Here is a 19,629-nt window from a genome sequence, read left to right as displayed (position 1 = left end):
CATGGGATGCAGGAAGAAAAAGGAAGAAGAAAAGGGAATTAGAATCACCCAATTAATGGTTTAGATAGGTTAAAACATTAGAGGTAAATGTCAGAGATCATGTGGCTTTGCATGGATTGAATATTTTTTTTAAACTGCTGTTGCAAAATTCTTGGTGTCCACTATTTTAGATGAGCCATGATTTAAATTCAAGCCATGAAGTCACAACATTTACTTCAAAGATAAGAAATGCATGCATGTAGTAGAAAGGACAGTTGTAAGAACACTCCCAAATACCCCCAGACAAAGCCAAGACAGTGTTCTTAAGAAATGGAGGTGGGTGGAAAGATAGGTCTTCTAGGGCTTTTTGGTTTGACTGTTTTTTAATTAAACAAAGTAATTACACTTAAAACAGCAGCAGGCCTATCAAGAAAGCAACTACAATTATGAAAGGAAAGACAAATAAAGAAGATCAGTAACCACTGACATGGAAAGCAACTTAAAAGTCATTTTACACTTTATATAAATGCACTTATCTTTGCAGGAATACCAACCAAGACATGAAGAAAACATTACGCTGCAGCACACAGACATGGTCTTAGATCAAGGATTTGGCCTTACTGTTTTATTTCTTAAATCAAGGAGCACTGGAAAACCAGAGTGATGCTTTAAAGACCTCAGTATACAAAGACCTGCTTCTTCACATTTGTGCAAACTTGCTGCTCCCCCAGAGATGGAAAAATAACATTAAAAAAAGGGTAAATTTGGATGACAAAGCTGTCTGAAAGGCCTTGCAACGGGAGTCCAATGGATCCAATCAACCTTGATGTCACACTCCTAAACACGTAACTTCTCAGAGCTGGTGTTAACCAGCAAACTTTATGTTCTTTCAAATAATCACTTAAGAGATTACTTGGCAACTGGAACGAGGAGCAGATCTACAGCTTAGAAAGGCACACAACAATGAAAGATAACGTAACGGCTATATTATATCTCACTGCCTGCCTAAAATCATCATGAACAACGTAACACTTATGTGAGAAACCTTCAAGGAACAAGAGAAAGATCTTTCTACCTCTTCCAAAACCAACAGCATTCAAATGAACAGTCAAGATTAAACTGGGATATTTTACAAGCATCAAGATTGTTTTGGGGTAGTGCCAGCAGAAGGACAGAAGACACACACTGACTTCCAGTCATGTTTTTTGCTAACAGGTAAATGAATGAATATAGTACCTGTGTATTCATGCTGTACTCAACATGAGAGCAAATTTCACATGGAAACATTGAGACTAAGAAGCCAATTAAACCCAGATAGAAAGTGTTAGTTTGAAAACAGATTTAGCAAGGCATTAAGTTCTAAGAATATATCCCTAAATAATACCATAACCATTTCAAGTTAACTTTAATGAAATGCATTACAAATAAATGCATTTCACGTAAAGATCTTATTAAAAAGCAACTCCACACTCTTTTGCCCCCTTCAATTCATCACTGTTTTTCAAATTACAGGTTCATTTCCCTTAAAAGCAGCAATATGTCAGCTTGAGAATATATATTTTAGGTGTCTTTCATTAAGCCCATGGTAAATAATAACAATGTAAACAATAACAATACACCCCTCATTATTTCCATGAATTACTAACCTTGGGCAAAGTATCTTTATATTGACACTGTTTGTAAGCATCACCATAGTAATCTGCAGCTTGATTCGCTAATTTAGCTATGATACCATCTTTCATTTTATCTGTGGGGAGAAGGAGAAAAAACAAAGAACAATTAAGATCATCATCAGTTTTTACAACTGAACTGGTTGAATCACCTGAAGGGGATTATTTAATCTTCAAACAGCAATAACTGCATTTTAAGTGTACAGCTTTACATTATAACTCAAAGGTGGGATCCCATTCTTCCCTCTTGACATCCAGCAGCAGTTTCCAGAATTTCTACTTCAACCATGACACCAAAGATTCAGTCAGTTGAACAAGAAATCTTCTGGCAGCTGCAAGCATTTATGCAAGATTAAGAGTGATGCTTTACATCAAACCAATGGCAAGCTGCCAAAAAAAGCCACAACAATCCCACTCATAAGTCTGCCAGCTTGCTCCCAGCCCCTTCTTGTGCCAGCACAAGCACTTGTGTAGCCATAGTCAAAGAATTTAGCCGAAATCTAGTTAGCAGAACAGGTTTTATTTTCAGCAGCATCTGTTCCTAACCCAGTTCCATGTCAGGACTCTGAAAAACTGCAACAGAGAAGAGACTGGTCCTCTCCATTGCAGTCCACACCTGCAATGTTGCGAAGTCCACACTGTTAGCTTACAGCAAATATAGAAACACCATTCCCAGACATAAATAACCACAGCTCCTCAAAGTCATATACACTATTCCTATTAGCACATGTGCCTACCTGCAGTGGTATCCCCTGCCTCACATCCTTATCTTTTCCTGAAGCCAAAACTGCTAGAATAGGAACATTCTGCAACTCTGTCTCCTTTTAAAAAGCAGATCTGCACTATTGGTAGTGCAGGTTGGAGATTATCTCCTTTTATAAAGGAGATAAAGATAACCTCTGGCCTGCACTAGCAATTCAGCCTTCCAAGAGAAGGCAGGCAACCAATGCAAACACTGGCTGTCCATTCTAAAGAGCTGCCCTTAGAAACAAGCACCCCCTGACTTAGGTACTGACATACTGATAAGCAAGGGGAGATTAGGAATTCTGCAGAGTATGCTTATCTGCCAAAATTTAACCAAAAGAATTCCCAAGTGGTCTGTTCACACCAGCATGTTCACACATCTAGATATAACACTTCAGACATGAGACAATATATTTAGCTTCTATAAGGTAAACATCTTTAAGGTATGCCAGAAAGATCTTTTCACTGTGGAACAGGATTTAGAGGACAAACTGGGAGAAAACAGCCTATGAAATCTATCACCTTTCTTCTTCGCTAGAATGTTCCTGTCTGGTGCAGTACATATTTAATAAAACCAAACCACAACAAAAACCTAAATAACTTTTCTTTCCAGCCCCACCAATTGTGCAGTAGTTGCATCTTCCTTCCTATAGCTGGACCATTAAGAAAGGAAAAAATACTGGCATATTAACTACATTTCCACTAACAAAGAAAATGTTAGAGAGACTCATTTATCATTCAGCGAACTCAGAACATATCTCTCACCATCAGAGGCTTTAGTTTTTACTCAGATATCTTTAAAATAGTGCAGCTACAACGTAAGCCTTAATTCAGAAGAGCAAAAAATGTTCAGACTTAAAGACACTTAAGGAAAACATTAGAAAAAGCTCAGAAATTAAAATAAGTGGCCTGTAGTTATGTAATTTGTAACAAATTTGGCTTTTGCCAAACACATCTGCTTTCTTTCAACTTCTAAATAAACTCAGTTTTATCAGAAATACCATTATAGCTGGTCAGCTGATAAATGGACTACCTCATATGAGAGAAAACTCAGAAAATTCCAAGTAACATAAAGTCTTGGGTTACAATATAGGATGTGGCCAGAAATGTGTATTCTATCACCATCTGTTGAGGGTGGGTGGGGCAGCGATTCCTTATCTCCGTGACACATATTATCTGCTAATGGGCCATCTTTAAGACAAGGTGGGGCAATCATCTTGATATTTTCCACTACCTACCCTCTCTCCAGGAAAATATCATCTGCTGCTGGGCCATTAAGTCCCACTCTGTAACTGATAAAATTACACCATCCCATTGAGAGATGCTCCAGCCAGGGAGAAGAGCCAACCCTTTCCTACCTAGATAAAAACTGAGATTTTGGACACCAAGATACCTTCTTTCCACCGGATTCCAGAGGAAAGCCAGACCTTTCCACATCATCCCTGGACCTTCAGAGGAAAACTGCACCCTTCAACAGGGCCACTGCTTTAACAGAACCACATCTGTCTCTGCAGGAGGACTGTAGCCACCATTTAATCAGACTGCTACTAACACCCTGACTGACAAGGTGTCAGGTTGGATTCTGACTTTGTTAGGGTTGGAATTGTTCTTTGTAATACTGCATTTCTATTTTTAATTTTCCTAGTCAAAAACCGTTATTCCTAATTCCCATATCTTTGCCTGGGAGCCCCTTAATTTCAAAATTATGATAATAATTTAGAAGAAGGGGGTTTACATTATCCATTTCAAAGAGAAGCTTCTGCCTTTATTGACAGACACCTGTCCTTCAAACCAGGACACGTAAATAGCCAATGCAGCAAGAAGCCTAATTTGTGTTCTGAGATCTAACTTTGAAAAATTTGTGTTTGAAAAACAGGTTTTTGAAGTTAATCATGATGTCAAACATGATTCTTCACAAAATGTCTTTCCCCTCAGAGAAAAGAACTGAAATCCAGCATAATCTACAGCCTTAATCAGATGATTATTAACCTTACTGTCCTTCAAACACTTCAGTTTTGTGGGCTTAGGAGTAACCACAGAAATCATCAGTTCACTGGGCATATCTGGGGTTTGGATTAGACTTGTTTTTTCTTCTTGATGTTTTTGAAAAGAAGAAATCAAGATGGTGACAAACAATTCGTCACACAAAATGAGGGAAGTACCTGCTCCGCTCCTGAAGGAAACGTTTCAGGCATTTGTTGTACAAATTTATTTCAAAGCACTGTCCAATCAGCCAGAGACGAAAATACCACTATCAGCATGATAAAGAACAAACACAATTTATCAGCTGGCTGAAGGATGACAGGTTCTTGTTGAGGTTCGCTTAACAGAAGAAAGGCTACAATAATTTTCAGGGATCTTCCCTGTGAAGACAAGAAACACTGCAGTTAAGATAACCCACATCTTCCTCCAAGGTATTCCAAATTATCTCAGGAGAGAGCCATTTGTGGGCAATCACATTTGACATCTATGTCCTTACTTCTACTTCTAAGTATCTGTAACTTTTAGATAAACCACTTTTTCTGAACAAAGAGAGAAGAGCAGAAGAGTAAGAAATTTTGTATCAAAGATAGTTCCACTGAAAAATTCCTTGAAGCATAAGTTCTCTAACAGTTGTACTAAGATAGCTAGACTGTAAATGCGTATTTCACAATCAACGTTTAACACCTAGGGAAATGATTTTTTGTTCTACCTGCAGAATTTCCCTTTCTGAGTTAAACTGGGCATTCTAAAAGATTTGGTCAAAGCGTTCCTCTTTAAAAGCAGGAGCACGCAAACAGAATTTGTTTCCCTTCAACTCTTAGAAAATCCCCTTTGTTTCTGGTACAGTGATTTCTTGCTAAATTCTCACGAAAAAACTCACTTGGCAAAAGAGAAAAAACCGCTCATGCACCATTTTTAATACTCTCAGTTCTTTCAGAGAATGTCTTTTATTTTCAAGGGGGGGAAGGGAAAAAATATAATCCAGTAATATCATTTGCAAAGATGAAGACTAATGGTTTTGGACGTAAAAAAGCACTGTCAGGTGAACTTAGACATATTTTTAAGGGACATTGGTATTTTGTGTTTAATGACCTGCAAGGAACATGGGGAGAATCAGAAAAGGCAAACAAAAACTTCTGAAACACCCTAAGTGTTCTTAGTGTCCTTCATGTAGGCTCTTAGTAACTTAAAACCCTTCCAATTTTTTGGGGAAGTTGTTACATGCACTTAAATATACAAGCCAAGAACTAAAACATACCTCTTGTCGCTTTCAAAAAAAAGACTTCTTGGGCTTGAGCCAGCATAATAAGACTGAGAGTCCCAACTGTATCTGGAGAGATGTCCACTGTAGGTTCTCGATTCAAGGCTGACAATACTGTATCTTTAATGTGTTGAAAAGCACCACTAGCAAACTAAGAAAAACAAAACAACATTATCATCCATTCTTTACATAGACATTTTTTCACTAAGAAATATAATACATATAAAAATATATAAAAAAAGGGTTTTTTGTATATGGTCTCCCATTTACTGTTTAGCCAACAAAAACAACTTCTTGCGACCTCCTGTTCTTGTAGCCACTTACAATGAGACAATTATCATGACAAACTCTAAATAACGGTATATTGGTCACATCTAACAGCCTAAGATTTCAATGCATTCCAGAAAGATGTAGGATTATTACTGTAATACTTGTGAAAACTAAAATTTATACTAGGTAAAATGATTAAATCTTAAGGTGAAGGCTTAGTTACCAACTTGCTTAAGGTAGGGAATATGTTCACAAGACCAGGTACATAGTCAATCCATCTTTGCAATTAAGAGCAGGAAAATATGTACATATATATTTTAATATACGTATAAATAGTTTTAAAATTGAGAGATACTTGTTCGATGTTGTAAGAATATGAATTCTGAATTTATAAACAGAAGCAGGGAGCCTCTGTACCTGATAGTGCTTAGCTGCAGCTTTTAGTCCTTCATCATTATCCAGATTCTGTTCTGCTGCAATCTGGCTTGCCAGTGCTCCACAGTTGAACAAAACACAGGTCTTCTCATATCCCAAACTTGCCAGAGCTGCAGGCAAGACAGACAGTTAGCCAGACTTTTAAGACAATAAACTTCAGTTCTCTAGCATTCTACAGATGAGGCCAACACAACTATTATCAGTAAAGGTATCAACAGTTTCAAGGTAAAACAAAGAAAACCCCAATCTTACTGAACTTTTAAAGTAGAAGTCATCTTCATTCTGAAGGCTTTAAAAAGTCTAATTTATTACTGACATGAAATGTTTCCATGTGAGCAACCACAGAAAGTGACACATAGCATAAAAGCAAAAGCATGAAAATGCATACAAAATAATTTCAAAGTCTTTCTAACTAGAGTGCAGCTTTTTGGCTCTTGAAGCATTACCAAGCAATCATCTGGAAATACGAACTTGCACACACTAATCACTTTGCAATAACTGACCAATTACAAAGACTTTTAATGTTCTGTTTTCTGTCTATTGAAATATATGGAAATTTTCACTTTTAAAGCTACTGTTTCAGGCTGAAAACACTGACAAATACCTTCTTTATACATGTACTGAAACAGTTAAGGATTTACTTTAATTAAAACTTGATCACACTCGACAGTGGTGTAGACTGTCCAGAAGTGACTCCTGCAGTACTTCATAAGTCCAGAGGATGGAGCCCACACTTCTAGAACTAGAAATACCTGAACAGGAACCATTTTGATTATTAATTGCTTTCAAAATGTTAGTTGCCCCACGCAAGTGCTTGACAAAAACAAATACTATAGATATTAGCCTCCTATTAGTGTCAAAAAGTGTCCAGACAGTCCTCTTAGAGGACTCTTAGTCCTCCAAAAAGTGACAATTAGTGAGTTTTCAATTTCACAAACCCAGGTACAGTTATCCTTAAAACATGAAGGTACTAAAAATGTACATTTGTTTCATTTCACTGACATCCAGCCTCCTTAAACAGCCACGTATTTATCTAACACCTCTCTGAAGCTTCTATGTTAGTGCTCACTAACCTGCACTAAGTTTTCAGCAAGCAAGCCTAAATCTGACATGCTATTTTTCCCATTTGTTTCCAAGTAAGTTACACTGTCATTATGACTATTTTACCAAGATAATCTCCCTTCTGTAAGTTTATTTTCTAGAATTTTTCTAAGAATAATGTCTTGAACTCAGACAAAAGTTGTTTAGATTTTGAAAAGACTAAAACACAAGACAGGAAAGAAAATAAGGCTTGAAAGTTTCTGAAGTGCGGAATTACTTTGTACTCTGGACTGCACCTCAAGTGTGATTTACTATAGCAATACAGATTTTCCACAGACTCACCTGTTTACAGCACCACCTATTAACTTAGTCAATGCAATTCAGATTACATGCCACACTGTGAACTTGGTCACTTTTCAAGCAGTCACAGTATCTATCTGCTACCACTGTGACACAGACTTTGGATCCAGGGAAGGTGGGAAGTAAACAGTTCAGCACCACAGCAAGAGTCAGAACTCTTAAGTTGCATCCCTGCATCTTGCTGCCACAGAATTTTCAGGAGTTTTACACTGAATTTCTATCTAGAAACTCCTCTTAGAAGTCAAGAGAAATTTTGCTTCCTTGATTAGATAGCTTTGTTTTACACTTAGAAACCTCACCACCAATTCTGATCTCCTTTTCTTAATTTCTTTCCACCAAGATCTGCGGTAAGTTTCAAAATTACCCTTATCCCATTGCTTGTTAACTGAACATTACCCACATCTAAGTTAAAAACTTCTTTGATATTTGACACAGACTGCTGCATAAATCTCTGACCATCCACCTCACAGATTATTCAGACTAGTATATAATTAACCTACAGACAAGCAAGCTTCCTCAAGCTGCAATAATATCACATTTATTCAGATTCTTACAGTAATCATCATTGTTATGGCTACTGATTTTTTTCCTCACAATTATGACAGATCTCTGGTGATTCACAGACTATGTTTACATCATAGCCAAATATTCTGAACTTTACGATGAGACAGATTCAATCCTCACTAAATGTTCGGCCCAAAGGAGAGTGACCAAACCAAATTCTGAGAAAAAAAACCAAAACAAAGCATCTTCAGGAAGGTTTCCAATTATCCAGGACTTCTTAGAATAGTTAGAACAGAAAGCAAGGATCACCTGAGTATGTATGTATAGGTACGTGGTGTATTGTTACAGATACAATTCACACGAGCACAACTGTTAGAATGTATATTCAGAACATAGAAAACTGCAAAGACTTCCAGTAGTTGCTAATGGACAGCTGCATAAAGTAGGCAAAAAGCTTAATAAAAATAAAACCAGAGTAAAGTTCAAACACTTTTTCCAGGCTTTGTCTGAAACTTCAAAATTGCAATGGTCATCTTGCAATGCCAATCATGATGAACACTTCGGTATAAATAGAAATACTAAAGAATGATGACACAACCGAACCGTTCCCCACTTACTCAAAAGAAGCCTTACTTCTATATCGGCAAGTGTCCCAAATCCATTTCATGACCCTGAATTTGTAGTGCAGAATTGCCTCTCTATGATTAAAACAAATCTGACTCAAACTCATAATGTTTATGGGGAAAAAAAATGCATTTTTTCTTTCTAAGTGTTCAAATCTGTATAACGTATTTCAGAAAGAAGTGATAGAAGAGTAATTTTAGAGCACAGGCAAATAGTTTTATTCTCTTGAACAAAATGTGGTATCAAGACTAGATTACTGAAGCCAGCTACCATCACTCTCCTCCTGGAACGGATTCATTCACACATAAGCACACTTCATAATGATCTTTCTCATTTAGAACAGGAAGAGCTGCATTATCCAAACTCTACTGAACCTTAATGTTAACATGAACGATTTTGATTAGTATCAATTGGAGTTGTTCCCAGAAAACATCTGAGAAGCAGACAGTACAGCTACTCTCAGACTGCACATCTATATTTGTGCCTCTGGAAATCTAATATAAAATCTCAATTTTGTAAAAATTCTTTGCGTGGTGCTTCTTTGTCCATTATCAATATTGAAGTGATTAATTTGTTACCAATATAATTGAATTAATTTGAAAGACATGGTGAGAACACTAGAAAGATTATTAATTCTACTACATAAAAATATGCTGTAAGTTCGGTATCATTAATACTTGATTTTTTGGTACATTCACATACCCAATTTGGCAGATCCTCCAAAAAGTGATCCTTTATCAAAAGCATCTTTCCACGTAAATGTTACACAGACCTGTAAGTTGTGAAAAAGAAAGATCTTTACCTCTAAAATCAAATATAATCGTAAAATACCCCAAATTTATGCATTTAACTCTTATTTTCTAATGGTATGAAACCTTTCATTCACTTCTTGGAACATTATAATCGTTCTGGAAGTTTCAGGAAGTCATCAAGAAGTACTCAAAACAAAGTTATGCTACATTTTTTCCTCCCTGTTAGTTTGCTCAAAACATTTCAAGTAGACAAGACAGAAATTCTCAGAATTATTTTTCAGCTCTATTCATATTCTGAGGAACAGATAAATTTGTTTCTGAACAAGATACTCCTCTCCCAGTAAGTCTGATGGGTTGGTATAATCACAGTTTAAGGAAACCACCCAACCAGGTAATTTCCAGTGTGCCAAATTACCTGTGTATTTGGATCTGTTGTGCAATACCAAAATCCACTCATTATTATGAGTGAATTCAATAGTAGCATTATCAGGAGACACCCTCAGGAAAGAGAATGCAGGCAGAAACAGTGTATTTTATTTATACTTCTGGTACATACTTCAGAGGCAATGCAAATACTTAGTAGAATCTGCTTTCAAGTTCCACAATTTGATTCCTTATTCACCTGATCAAGTAATTGTAGGCAACTGGTATCAAACCAGAAAAGATGGCAAACTTCCTCAGTTTAAACTGCTTGGGAAGATTACTTCAGGAAGAGCAACAGCACTGCTTGATAGTGTACTTTCATCTAGCAGCAGTGCTAGTGCAGGATGTTCTGGTCCCCAGCTGCATTGCTGCTTCCACTGACTACTTCTCCCCTTAGGTGGAACAGTTTACAGACATGCAGATCTTGCTAAGTTTTCCAGTTTTCCTTGTCTCTGAGTTTGTAGATTACCATAGCAAAGGATTTGCTCACTGAAAACCAGTGTGCAGTTCTTGGCTGCAAGCGAATGCAGCTACATGTAAAACTCATGTAGAAGAAAGATTCAAATTACTTATAACCTGTAAGACTGAAGGAAATTTTTCCTTTTAATCATAATATTACCATTTAAGTATGATTTGTTGATTTAATAAAGAAACATAAATTGTTATATTTGTAAACACATTGAAAGAAAATCCACATCTTTTTCCAACAAAAAACAGGAACCTACAGACCTACTCCAGCCTCCACCTGAAGAAGCCTTCAATAGGGAGAAGTTAAGCTGAATTTCTCTCTAAAGGCATGATACTAAAGAAATATGGTAGGGGAAAAAACCACCAAATCATAATGAACACCATATCTATATAAAAACTATGTCATGCAAAGGCAGGAATAAAGTGATAAGCTCTTAAACGGATTATTCTGTTAACAGCTGTGAAGGAAACATCTTTCCTGCTTCAAAAAACAAAGATCATATTCCATCCATTTCTATAGGTTTTCCCATAGAAATTACAAATTTAAAATCCTTTAGAACATAGTATGAAATAGACTTCTTGGAAAGCAGAGAGTTGAAGAGCAATCAGCACAGCCCAACTCTTTCTGCCCTAGACCACAGTAATAAGTAGCCAAAGCCAAAATGTTTCTCAATCTGTAAAACAAAAGCAACTATGGCCACTATAGGTGAAGTTTCAGCATAGACTGTAAGCACTGACTATAAAATAAACAGATGTCCTGGGCTGGTGTTGTGTCTGCTCCTCTCCCGCCCCCACACCTCTCTGTCTGCATGGAGCTGCCGCCAGTGCCCTTTTCCCCCCCGGGGGGGTGGTGCCCCGGGGCTGTGCTGCTTGGCTTGCTCGGCTGCCCGGCTGCTGCTTGCTGCTGCTGCTTGCTAGCTACCCTGGCTGCTGCCCCGCTGCTTCTGCCCCGCTGTTGCCCCGGCTGCTGCTGCCCTGTTCCTGCTGCTGCCGCCCCGGCTGCTGCCTTCCCCTCCCCCGTCTCTCCTTCAGCTCCAAGATCTGTACCGGCTCCGGACAGGACCTGAGCATCAGAGACTGCCTCCGGAGCCTGCCCAAGAAGCTTCTCGCCCTTCCCAGCAGCGACTGTCTCTCACACTGGTGAAAACGTTTTTGTCATCTGGGATTGTACTTTCCTGTTGCTGGGAAGTGTTTTTCTTTGTTTGTTAATAAATAGGTTTTTTCCACTTTTCCCCCCGAGTACAATTCTTTCCGAGCCCAGTGGAGGGGAGGAATTGTGAGGGGGGCTTATTTTGGGGGGCTCCTTTGGAGGTTTCCCCCCCATGTTTGTCCTAAACTTGGACAACAGAGATTATGAAAATAAGGCTCAGAGAGATCAGATGTCTTGTTCAATAAAAGTACTCGTTAGAGGATTAGGTACAGGCTTGGAAGTCGCACATCATAGGTGCTACAATTCAGTAACTGGCTTGGCAGTCTTCTTACCTGATTTTCAGAGAATGGAAACTTTGGTTCAATTGAACACAGCTGATCATAATATCTACAAAAAAAAGAAAAGGAACACACAGCTATTAGATAAATGAAATTAATAGTTTTGGTTTATCAAACTGGCAGATATATGGTAGGGAGAAAGGTACAAAAACCCTACACACAAGTTAAGAAGCTAATTTGTAGCAATGGAGGATTTGCAGGATGGACAATTTCTGTCTAAAGGAATTTTTTTTCAGTAGAGGAGTAATTTCAGCAGGAGGTAGTTTTTCACAATAATATAGGAGCCCTGTCTCAGTCAGAAGTAAAACAGTACCATAGACAAATTTGATCCAGATATCACTACCTGATGGATGGTAGATTAGAAGAGAGTATCATGCAAAGGAGTCCCTGTATACATACAGGCAGACAATGAGAACATTAAGTCATGCTGCAAAAGTAAATTAAGTACAGCATTAAACATAATATTAACATGCTACACTGTACTTTCCTGATTTGAACATTATTACCCAATTTCAATGTCTTTGAAATAGATGCCATTTGTCTTGCACAGTATCTACTGGAGAGACTAATCATTCATAAAATTCTTCAGTTGTAAACTTAATTTTCATTGGAATATACTCTAGTAGTCACAGTGAATTAAACCCACAATTTCTCTGTGCCAATATTTTGTTTAGTGGAACATCATCAGGAAAGGATACCAGAAAGATAATATACTGAGTATAGCATAATCCCTCTCACAATCTATCCAGTCAAGAGTAAGGAACTCAAAGTTTTCCCGTGTGATGCCCTACATTGGCACCATTTGTTAAACACACAGGGTGGATGCAGAACGTGAAACCTTTTAGACAGCTAAGAACACATAACATGTGAAGCCTGTTCCCTATACTCTTCCTGTCGCATTGGTGACATAGGTATATGCTCAACATTATATAGGTCAAACTGTTTTATAAAGAATTCATATTCCAAATATACAAAACACCTTACAGTAATGACTTTCACAATCTGTGAAACAGGACAAACATTGTTCCCAGCTCCTTACACTATTAAGTACTGATCACAACAGATACAGGCATGCGATGCATGCACAAGACCCGTGTTGTACAGACAATAAATGTTCGTTTAAAAATTCAGTAAGAATTTTCAAAACTCATATACAATAAATACAGTGTTAGTGTATTTTTCAGTGAATTGTATCTGCCAATGTATAGCAGACTACAGATTTCTGACTTCAACTGAGCCACTGCAATTTAAGATACAATATACCAAGCCATATCAAAAACTACAATAATCTACAACAGCAACAGGACTTCCACCAGTAACTGAATTCAAAGAAATTGCTTGTAAGGTTAAAAACAAAAATCTGCAAATATTTACTGTGATGGCAATTTAATCAAGATTAAACGACTTACCAACTTTGTGAAAGGTAAGGTTAAAAATAATAACTAGCCCTGAAGATCACTGCAACCTATATATTTAAATATACTTCCTCCATTGCCTTCTTCTGGTCTCAACACACTTGTTTTCACATAGTATCACAAAGAAAAGGAGACTTTGCATGCTGTCTCCTCTTGACTCGATTTAATTTGTTAATCAAAAGCTGCCATTAAAGCTAAGCCATCTTCCCACATTCCACGATTACACCGTCCTCATCTGCCATGAGGATGGAGTAAAGGAGCAAAGCTTGTCAAATATCCTTGTGAAGCTGGGTGTGCCCAAGCCTTGTCTCCCTGCAAACAGACTATTCTTTGTGTCAACATAACTACAGACAAAATAAGCCAAAGAGGTGTATACTGGTCTAAATAGGGCTTTTTGTTTGGTTAGTTTTAAACAAGTTCAGAATTTATTTACTGTTTTCTTTACTATTTTAAGCATATGATGTTATTTCTTCTTATTAGAGAACTTGAAATTCTACTCAAGATTTAAGAGCTCTTTAAAACTCAGCAGACAATAATCCCAGAACACAACCACGTCAAATTCTTTAGCTTTATAAATATAAATGTTATAAATATAAGAGTATGCATAAAACTAAACATGTAAAAATGGTAGATGAAGATGTCAACAGAACAGCACAAAATTATAAGTACCAAAACAGAAGGTAATACAGAAGGAAAAGCCACAAAGGATGCACAAGTCAGTTACACACAAAAGATGACAGCAAATACAAAGGTGCGATTTAAAACTAAATTTTTAGTAATTTAAACTAACAAGATACAGAGAACGCAGGGCACAACACAGAGGAGTGCTGTGTTTGGCTGCACCAGTGAGGAACTACAACTGCAGCAGTGAAAAGGGGGGGAGGGGCACATGTCAGCAACACAGATCTAGTGCTCAAAATACAGCAATCTCTCATTAAAACTAGCATTATACACTACTAAACGCTAGTAAAAAAAAAAAAATTAAGTGAGTAGAAAGTCAAGGTTTAAACTGGAATTTAACTAAATTATATGTATTGCATTAAACTCAAATACTGTGCCTCCTCCAAAGAATCATAAAGAAAAATCTCCTTCAAAAGAACATCAAAAAGACCAAAGATCTGTCTTTGCTCTTCAAGCTAAGAACCAGAGTCCTGAACTCACAGCTGGAAACCACAACTGCAACTTTCAGCCCTAAGAGAATTTGAGCATTCAAAATAAAACCACTCACTCCCCCACCCCCTTTCTTTTTCCCCAATTTTCTTTTTTAAAAACAATTTCAGGAATTGTTAGCAAAATTAAAACTATTAAACTTGCACCAATATTCCATGTCTCCAGAAAAAGGAAATGAAGTTCAGGCTATCTTTAATATTGGAAGAAGCAAGGAATCCCTTGAAATTATAATTACATTCAGAAATAAATTAAAAATAAAAAAAAACCTGAATCAAATCTGCTATGACAGAATTTAAGGAGAAATATCTGTACCAAGCTCACCTACATCACCTTCAGAGCACTCAGATTCTCACAAAACAAAGAAAGCTTGGAAGCAAGCTGATGGCTTTCCCAGTCACCCAGTGAAAAGGGGCACAGTCAATCTCAAATGCTTCTCCAAGAGAAGCATTTGCATTCAGCAGTTGAACAGCACAGCAAACACTTTCAAGCTTTATTGGTCAAAGCTTGTCTAGGAAATGTGGCTGCAACAGAGTTCATTTCTTCCATAAAAGAAAAAAAAAAAAACAATCTGTAGTGACTACGCAGCAAACAAATTACAAAACCATGGGCAAATCCTAGATTAGTTGGCAGAAGACTAAGCCCTCATTTCTTAACAGTTAAATGGTCTACAATGCTCCACTAGGTATTATGGTCTATAAAAAGCCACAAAGAAGTAAAACTATGCAAGCGGTAGCCATGTTCTAATTCTTCTAACCTTACTTGACCAACAAAGTTTTAAACTCCAACTTGAATAAAATTAAACATTAAGACTGAGAATTGCTCTTAAATACCAAAAGTAAAACACTGGAAGTTAGAGAGGCAAGGAGACTTTCAGAGGAAACACAAGGCATTTAGGCAGTTGTGTATCCCAGCTGGATACTTCATACTTCGAGATATGCAGACATTTTAAAGTAACTGTACCTTACAGAATAATTAAGAAAATATACATCAGACTATTACTTACAGAGTAAGAGCAAACTTATTTTCTAGCAACTGTAATGAATATAAATGGTCAGTCATGGACCAAACATTTATAACTTGTCAGAAATAAGGGAAAACATACATCTGATTCTCTAACTTACAGTTAATTCAGACCTTCATCTTATCTCACTTGCACTATAAAGGAACTAATATTCTCAAGCACTGCAATTAAAAATGCAGATGTTTTAAGATAGGAGCTTCTGCATGGGCAGGATACCACTTCATGTTTACATCAGTTCAGAGCCAAATTCAAGATCTCCAATCTACTGCAATAGCATCTGGGCCAACTATATTCGTCCGCTCATCACCAGTCACCAGCAGAGAGAACAGATCACTGCATACGAAATTGACTCAAAGCTGGTAGTTATGCAGTTGTAAGCCGTTTCCCTTGATTATTCAGAGGGAAAACCTGAGATGAAAGTGCATGCTATGGATAAATTAATTTAATAATCTGCTGGCTCTGAAACAGAGAGGTCCTGCTCAGCCTCTTGGCTTTCCACAGCACTACTTTTATTTATTTTTCCACCATCTCTGATGTTCATCTGACCCTCCACTGAACTCATTCAAGTTGCTCAAAATACCAAGTATATATCCTGACTTCCAGAAAAGGTGTGAAAACTGAAAAGTGGGCTGTCTTCTTTTGGTGCTGCAGAGCAACTCCTAGGGATAAGTCACACGATGTGGCTGGGCCAAACAGGGATTCCAGACAGAAATTAACAAATCTGACTGGCACCTTCAGAAAAGGAAGCTCAACTACAGCATGCAAGGGAACATAATAGTATGCTTTTCAATTTGGCTACCAAAGTCCCTCTTTCAGTTCACAGATGCTCACAATTTCCCCTACCTTCAAAGGCATAAACAGAAGTACCTTCAAAAGCATACACAGTCATAAACAGAAATAGAACAGGGAACTACAAAGCTACTGTAAAACATAATCAATAGAGTCAGAGCTTTTACAGCCCAAATACCCAGTGATGGGTTGATAATCATCAGTAACTTCCCTTCTTGTTAGGTGGGTTTTGAACATCTCCAGAGATGGAGACTCCATATCCTCCCTGGACAACCCATCATTTTCAACACAAACAATTTCTTCCTCATGTTGAGGTAAAACTTCTTGTGTTTTAACTTATGGCCATTGCGCCTCATCCTGCCACTGGGCACCACTGAGAAGGGACCAGCACCGTCCTCTTAAAACTTGCCTTTCAGGTATTTATCTGCACTAATACAACCTTTTCCAGTCTCCTCCAGGTTAAACAGGCACAGCTCCTTGGAAGAGAAATGCTCCAGACCCCTAATCATTTTTGTAGACCCTCTCCAGTAGCTCCTTCTCTTTCTTCTCAATACTGCAAACCATAAGTGTTTTAGAGAGACAGGACAATGGACCTACTAGTCCTAATGCAGGCTTTATACATTTCACCAAGCAGAAGGCACAGATGAATTTTTTGCTCATCTAACCCATGGTAACTCCAGCACCACAGAGACCCCATTAAACTTTCTGATAGCAAGTTAACTGTGTTAAGCAGAAAAAAAATAAAGGATGTGACTTCGCAAATATATTAAGCAGCTGCTAAACATAGGAAACAAAAAGAAATCATGCCAGTAACATGGGGACTAGTCCCTAGTTGGGACTAGATGATGTTAAAACTCTCTTCCAAACCCTTAACGTTCTGTGGTTTTACAATTCGTACCCACACCTAAGAGCTACTGGGACGACACAAACACTGGGAAGGGGATGTGGCCTCCCCATCCCTGCGCTGCCATTACGTGACATCCGCACGACACCCGAGCGGCGCAGCGAGGGCCGGGGACGCAGGGATGCTGCAGGACACCCGGGCGCCGAGGCGCCTGTAACCACAGGCCGCCGGAGCCGGCCCGGCAGCCTCGGCCGCTTCCTGCCAGGAGGAGAGGCCGCCCACACCTGGGCCCGCCCGCACCTGGCTCCGGCTCCGCTACGCCCAGGGCCCGGAGCTGCCGCCGGGGCCCCGCGGGGAATCAGGGCTCGGGGAGACGGAGGAAGGGGAAGATGACGAGGGTGGGGGGCTCCTACCTGAGGAGGGTCTCCAGGGCGCTCTCGTGCTTGTCGAGCGGGCGGCCGAGCGCGGTCTTGCGGAGCCTGCTGAGCTCCTCGGCGGCGCGGCAGTGCTCGGCCTGCGCCTCGGCGCCCGGGTAGCTCTGCTGAATGAACTTGCATAGTGGCTTGGCCAGATCCACCTCCGAGGCCTTCTTCAGCTGCACCGAGATGAAGTTCGTCATGGCCGACGCCGCCGCCGGGCGGGCAAAGCCGCAACCGCCGCCGCCCGCCGCCGCCGCCTCGGGCTCCCCTTCCCGGTCCGCCGCCGCCGCGCTTCCGGGAGCGCCGCGCACGCGCGCGCCCTGTCCCGCCTCCCGAGCCGATCTCCCGGCACCGCCCCCGGGAGCGAGGCGCTGTGGGAGCGGCTCCTGAGGGGAGCGCCCCGCCTGAGCGCAGAGCCGGGGGAAGGGTAGCGGGCCTCGAGTGGCGCATTCGCCAGTCATCAAAGCTTTACACTGTTTACACGTATTAACAAACGAAGGCATCCGCGTTTACTGGTTCTGAATTGAATAACTTTCCTATTAATTAGTACTCAAATTCCTATTTTCTGGTTATATCTGTCTCTTCTGGTGCTAGTTAATCCGCAGGCGCAGTTCTTCCTTCTATTTGAGTCTGGGGGCTGCTGCGTTCTGCTGTCTTCACTCGTGGTGGCTCGTGTCCAGACAGATCGTTTTGCGATTATCTTCTCTTATTCTCAAAACAAAAGGTTAGCCAAGCGTGCAAGCAGACAGAATGACAGGAGATATCTAGTTCGACACTCCTGCCAAGGCAGGGTCACCTAGGGTATGTGACATAGGAACATGTCCAGTGGGGTTTGAAACATCTCCAGAGGAGAGACTTCATGAGCGCCCTGGGCAAGCAGCCTGTTCCGGTGCTTTGTTACCCTGAATGTGGAGTTCCTCCTCCTGTTGTGATGTAAAACTTCTTGTGTTGTAGTTTATGGCGGTTGCTCCTCACCCTGTGGCTGGGCACCATCAATAAGAGTTTGGCCCCATATAGTGCTCACAATGCAATTACTTAATCATACCTGTCCAGCTACAGCTACTGATTAACAAGTTAAAAAAGGTACAGAATTTAATTCAATCCCCTATTCAAATCTTGAGGGGCTCAAATCTTGATGGGCTCAGTATCATCCTCCCTCTAAGACTATGAGATGCAGGGTTCTGTATCAGAGAAGGGCACAGTGGTCCCCAGATAAACCCCTGTCTGTCAGAGGGTCAGCACAACCAGTGGGTCCCCAGGAGGGCAGTGACCTTGAGCACTGGAGACATGACTGCAGAGCGTGGCTGTGGCAAGGGAAAACCTCACTGACTGGGAGCACAAGCTGTGATGTGGCAGTGAAAGCCGTAGCCTTTAGAAAGGAGGTGCAGCAGTCAGGCATCTAATGCCTCACATGGTCCTGTTCTCAACCCACCCTTAGGGTTGCTGCATTAAATTAAAGCGAAACGTGGCTTCTCTGTAGCAAAAGTTGAAATGTCTCTATTGGCAGCAAAAAGAATAGATTCTCATGTTGTGTAATCATGGATCAGTTGTTCACATGCCTACTTTGTGCTGACTCAGCCCAGCATGGCTCAGAGAAGTGAAATAGGCACTCAGCCTGCTAGGCTGGCTGGTCTGGAACAAATGCGAATATTCAGCTCTTGTGCTCATCTCTCCCTTTCTTCTGCCCCTTATTCCAGACAGCTAAATCTCTAGGCCTGATATTTTCATAAGCTGCCAGGTGTTGACACCATAAAAGGAATGGTAAAAGTGCTTTTAAAATTACATATTTGTTCTCATGTTGTAGCAGACCACAAGTTTTTCTGTAAAGCAGGCGATCACTCTGTACTGAAAGTGTTCTACACTACGTAGAGGTGTCTAAAGTGGTGTGGCAAAAAAGGAAAAGGGTAGAGCATGGGAAATCAGTCTTAACCACTCCTGTCACCACTGGGAGGGGCAGCTTGTCCAGTAT

The 19,629-nt window shown here is 39.7% G+C and overlaps 1 protein-coding gene across 2 annotated transcripts in view; it reads right to left on the bottom strand.

Annotated features, from left to right (window-relative positions):
• PDCD6IP (programmed cell death 6 interacting protein) overlaps positions 1-17,960 on the bottom strand; it is a 31,456-nt gene extending 13,496 nt beyond the window's left edge. The window contains exons 1-6 of one of the 2 annotated variants that reach the window (XM_056483865.1): positions 17,655-17,960; positions 11,997-12,051; positions 9,574-9,643; positions 6,325-6,452; positions 5,635-5,788; positions 1,626-1,726 (exon numbers count right to left, since the gene is read on the bottom strand). In XM_056483865.1, the coding sequence (XP_056339840.1) occupies positions 1,626-1,726; positions 5,635-5,788; positions 6,325-6,452; positions 9,574-9,643; positions 11,997-12,051; positions 17,655-17,860 (714 nt within the window). In that variant the 5' untranslated portion in view covers positions 17,861-17,960. The remainder of the gene's footprint in view (positions 1-1,625; positions 1,727-5,634; positions 5,789-6,324; positions 6,453-9,573; positions 9,644-11,996; positions 12,052-17,654) is intronic. The other variant, XM_056483866.1, reaches the window with a different exon arrangement.
• Positions 17,961-19,629: the final 1,669 nt, after the last annotated feature.

This window comes from Oenanthe melanoleuca, chromosome 2, assembly GCF_029582105.1.
Source record: "Oenanthe melanoleuca isolate GR-GAL-2019-014 chromosome 2, OMel1.0, whole genome shotgun sequence".
Lineage (NCBI taxonomy): Eukaryota > Metazoa > Chordata > Aves > Passeriformes > Muscicapidae > Oenanthe > Oenanthe melanoleuca.
The sequence above is the reverse complement of the archived record's forward strand: the minus strand, read 5'-3'. Positions and strand labels throughout refer to the sequence as shown.